Genomic DNA, 4,542 nt, shown 5'->3' on the forward strand with positions numbered 1-4,542 from the left:
TTCACCTACACTTGATAATATGGAGGATTTAGAGTCATGAGTTGCAGAAGAAATAATAAGAGATAAATAATGTTGTTATAATGAAATTGGTTATCATATTCATGAGGCCTTCAAAGCACCCTATAGATCAGTTAGTTACAATCCATTGCCACTCAATCCAATCCTTCACTAAGAATCTAATAACTAACTATCCAGCTCACACCTTCCTAAACTAATTTTTTTTTTAGAAAAAGGAAACTGTTAACAATGTTATGCTCAACCTTCAAAAGAATCAAAACCCCTATCTAGACATTTAAACCATACATGAGAATTACATTAGCCAAACCATATAAATTTACATTCATTGTCATCCTATGTATAACAGTGTACACAATTGAATTGCATATAACAAAAGAATCTCTTCTCTCTTATGTGAAAGATAAAACTATGAAGGTGTATACTGTTGGTTCTATTACTATCCATATTTGGTTGATGCCAAAAATTGATAAAAATATATTATAGAAAATTCTAACCACTGAGAAAACCTGAAAGAAACTTCTCTCTCTTCTCTAAAAACTTTTGAGCTAACTATTCACCTAAGTTGGAGAATCTAAACTAGAGAAATACATGCTCTTCATCGTCAAGATCAACACCATCACCATCATAATCTCCGATATACATTTCCTCGGACTTATCCACGATTAAGCCGTCCGATTCAATATGCTGCATCTCCGATTCTATTAAAACGTCCATCCTAGCTCGTTCTCTATCCTTCGGATAGGTCTTATAAAGAAATGAGTATATTAAACAACACAGAGCCATTGGAATTCCTATTGCCGTGTAAAGGGATTTCGCCAATGATGCAGCATTCCCTCTGTCTGTTAAAATTTCTTGAGATTCACTAGAACCTTCAGGAATGGGCTGATACCCGTAAACATGTTGTGCCAAAATCCCCACCGCAGGGGGAGCAAAAGATGATAGTATAGACTCGAAAGACCGGTCCAATGCGTATACACTTGTTCGGGCTCTCTCTGGAACTATCTCTGCAAAAATTGGACTAATGTCCGCACAGTTAACAAATTAATTTATGCATAAAGATATAAACTTGAAGAAGCTTTATTACAAAAATGTTAATGGCAACTACTACACCAAATGAGGATAATGAATTTGGAAAATGATCAAGTAAACAGAACAAAAACTGATTAGTTTGAAATACATACTTATTTGTAGCAGGAGCATTCCAAGATATAGAGAATCCCATAATGATTAGTAGCAAACCATGTGACAATGTTGTAGATGGATCATCTGGTAAACCCAACAAAAGAATTGCTGCCAGTGGAATTGCGGATCCAGAGCTTATCTGTGCTAGAATTATCCTCCCCGAATTCGGAAGATGCCTGGACAGGATATCCCCCATCTTTCCTCCAAACAAGCCCCCAAGAGAGCTTGCAACCACAAACAAAGCTATAAGGAAAGCAGTTTTCCCATGGGAGAAGCCAGTCAATTCTAACCACATCGGCGCAAACGATAAAGCCGACCAAGGAAACGAGCCAGTGACACCTTGTGCTACAATGATCTGGAAAGACGAAATCCTAGAAACCGATTTGGCTTCCTGGATCAAAGCTTTTACACCAGACCAAAATGTTTCCTTTTGAACTGAATTGCTATTATTTCTAAGTGTGCCTTTATCTTCGAAATGTGGATCTTTGGCAAAGATGTATACTAAAGTACCAACTATAATACTTATTAACCCAACAACATGAAATGAAACTCTCCAACCAGGGATACCAAAGACTGTTATTGGAGCTATCAAAAGTGAGAAGAGGCCACCAACAATTGAACCAATGTTACCGGTTAGTTGAAGCCATCCAAAAGCCATGCCACGATTGTTATCGTCAGTAGAGTCTGCAACAAGGGACTGAATTGCAGGAGTTACAAGTGCGAGACCAATCCCATTTAATCCCCGCGACAACGCTACCTAAAATACAATTGACTTCAAAATTCATACTCAATTCAATCAGTTGTATACCAAGATATTCACCAATTTAGTTGCTGAAATTGCAAGACATTGCCAATTTAATCCCTAAAATTATTAATATTTCAAAATAGTTTCTAAATGTGAAATATTCAACCATACTATTGAGGAGAATAAACAACCATTTCAGTACTTGAATGTGCAAATCCCTTGACAAATAGTCTCTGAATCTATCAAAATTACAAAAGCATAACTAAAATGCAAATTACTTCCAAATTCAAACTGAATTCAATAAGTTGTATAACAAGAGCATTACCAATTTAGTCCATGAAATTGAAAAATGTTGTCGATTTAATCCCTAAAATTATTAATATTTCAAAATAGTTTCTAAAATTGAAAATTTACAACCATACTATTAATACATTAACACTGTTTGATGCACAAAATTACTAACAAAAATACATGCTTAGAATGAATGTTCTTTTAAAAATAATTTAGATACATTAACACTGTGTTTGAATATCATAAAATGAACGGAGTGGAAAGGAGCAGAGCAGAATAGAATGAAGGGGAATGTAGATTCCATTCTATTATTTGGAAATTTCAGGATGGAACGATGCAAGTTCTTCATTCTATCCAAATCAGAGGGAAAAACATATGATGGTAAGTGATGAAATGGAATGGAATCCATAACACTCCATTCCGCTCCATCCGATTTTACATGATCTAAACAACAGAATATCATTCCATCTCATACCGCTTTGCTCCATCCGATTCCATCAATCCAATCAAAGCCTAAGACTATGTTTGGATTGACGAAATTGAATGAAATTAGATGGAATGAAGTGTATGTTCAGATTGGCGGTGAACATAATTGATTTTGACAGAATTGAGTTTGATGGAATTGATTTTGACAGAATTGATTTTGATGGAATTGATTTTGACAGAATTGAGTTTGATGGAATTGATTTTGACATAATTGAATTTAGCAGAATTGATTTATGTTTGGATACATTTATGTAAAAGTGAGTTGAACAATAAATTTCAATGTAAAACTAAGTTTAAACTAAAAACTACATATTCTAGCTTTAAGTAGAATCAATTATGGAGGCAGAATCAATTCTACTTTAGACGAACCAAACACCTCAAAATCACCCAAGAATCAATTCTCCACCTCTAGAATTGGTTTTGCCTCTTTCAAAAGCCAAACTAAACATGCTAGAAATGGTAAAAACTTAGGTTTCATTGTTTGGATTAATTTTAAAAAATGGAATGGAGTGAAACTGGAAGGAATATTCCATCACTTTCCATCATTTTTTACCTCATTTGGGCTGAACGACAAAATTGATCACTCTATCATGAAATATCCAAACAATGGAATGACATCTTTATTTCATTGCGTTTGGTTTTGCTCCATTTGTTTTACAATATCCAAATAGAGCATAAAAGATTATTATCCAAACATAGCCTAAGAGATTATAATGATATCCCTCACACATTTAGGAACAAAAACAAATGTTTACTCTGTCTGGAATTGTCAAATTTAAGGACCCTTCTAAAATTTGCTAATTTCATAGACTAACTTCACTACCCTACAACAATAACTTCAGAAACTAAATCATCTTCTAACACGGCAATTTGACCTACACAACACGAAGTCGTTTCTGGAGTGCTCACCTGAAAGAAACTAGAGGAGAAAGCAACAAGGAAAGTAGCGGCAGCCCAAAGAAAAGCCCCGAGAGCGATAACATGAGCACGATTATGGCGCGTGGCGAGGTACGCGGCAATTGGATAACAACCAGACTGAACAATGGATCGGAAAAGGGTGAGTGAACCGAGTCCGGTTGGGTCAGTATGGAGATCCGCACCGACTTCTTTGTAAACACCGGGAAGTAATGACTCGTCAGCCTTTTCCATTATTCCAGCTAGATTCACCAGCACAAGTGTAACCGTTTCTGCTTTCATCTTAATCTGTTACTAATAATAACAGAAATAGGAGCTTGGTTTTTTTATTGTTGGAATTGGAAGGGAATTGCTGAAGTGGTAAATGGTAATCCTCGCAGCTTTGTTTTGTTCTTTTTTTTTAGTTTGTGTCACTGTTTTGTTTGGGGGGCAATTTGGTCAGAAATGCCAGCGAGGCACTCTTTGTGAGTACGTGTAAGATGCATAGAATTGTCCCTTGGAATATTATGCTACGTCGGTGGATTTTTCCCCTCATATCACACACTTCCTCCCTAATTCTCAATTTACATCTACTTTTTTTTCTTCCTAAATTCATAAAATAAATCTCTTTAAAATATTTTTTTCTTTCTTCTTCATGATGAACTAACCAGACAATTAGTGCCCTCTCTATTTTAAATACACCCTCCAATTACATTTGCAAGCCATCTTTTTTTTCTTCTTCTTTTCACTTTAATAATTAATATATTTTATGATAAAAGTATTAATATATTAAATTAAAATTACATTATAATTAAAATAATTGAACTTCTTTATATTAATTTTGAAAAAAAAATTATATTTTAAATTGATCAAGTCATTCGACGACCGTCAAATTTTTTGTTGGGAAGAGGGTGTAAAAAAGTTTT

The 4,542-nt window shown here is 34.7% G+C and overlaps 1 protein-coding gene across 2 annotated transcripts; it reads right to left on the minus strand.

The window, feature by feature from the left end:
- Positions 1–285: 285 nt before the first annotated feature.
- Positions 286–4,064, minus strand: LOC127118790 (uncharacterized). Of its 2 annotated transcripts, none has more exons than XM_051049043.1 (3): positions 3,632–4,064; positions 1,200–1,957; positions 286–1,036 (listed from the first exon to the last, which is right to left on the minus strand). In XM_051049043.1, exons 1-3 carry the CDS (start codon positions 3,917–3,919, stop codon positions 595–597), a joined length of 1,488 nt encoding a protein of 495 aa, XP_050905000.1. In that variant the 5' UTR covers positions 3,920–4,064; the 3' UTR covers positions 286–594. The 2 variants fall into 2 exon arrangements, with proteins under 2 accessions (XP_050905000.1, XP_050905001.1); XM_051049044.1 differs by having other exon boundaries at positions 1,200–1,972; positions 3,632–3,770.
- Between the last annotated feature and the right edge of the window lie 478 nt (positions 4,065–4,542).

The sequence above is a fragment of the Lathyrus oleraceus genome, chromosome 2 (assembly GCF_024323335.1).
Source record: "Lathyrus oleraceus cultivar Zhongwan6 chromosome 2, CAAS_Psat_ZW6_1.0, whole genome shotgun sequence".
Lineage (NCBI taxonomy): Eukaryota > Viridiplantae > Streptophyta > Magnoliopsida > Fabales > Fabaceae > Lathyrus > Lathyrus oleraceus.

Excerpts from the sequence above, each read along its gene's own strand:
- LOC127118790 (XM_051049043.1), bottom strand. The coding sequence starts at position 3,919 with ATGAAAGCAGAAACGGTTACACTTGTGCTGGTGAATCTAGCTGGAATA. Across the intron at positions 1,958-3,631 it reads TCTCCTCTAGTTTCTTTCAG|GTAGCGTTGTCGCGGGGATT; the intron begins GTGAGCACTCCA and ends ATTGTATTTTAG. Across the intron at positions 1,037-1,199 it reads AATGCTCCTGCTACAAATAA|TCCAATTTTTGCAGAGATAG; the intron begins GTATGTATTTCA and ends TGCGGACATTAG.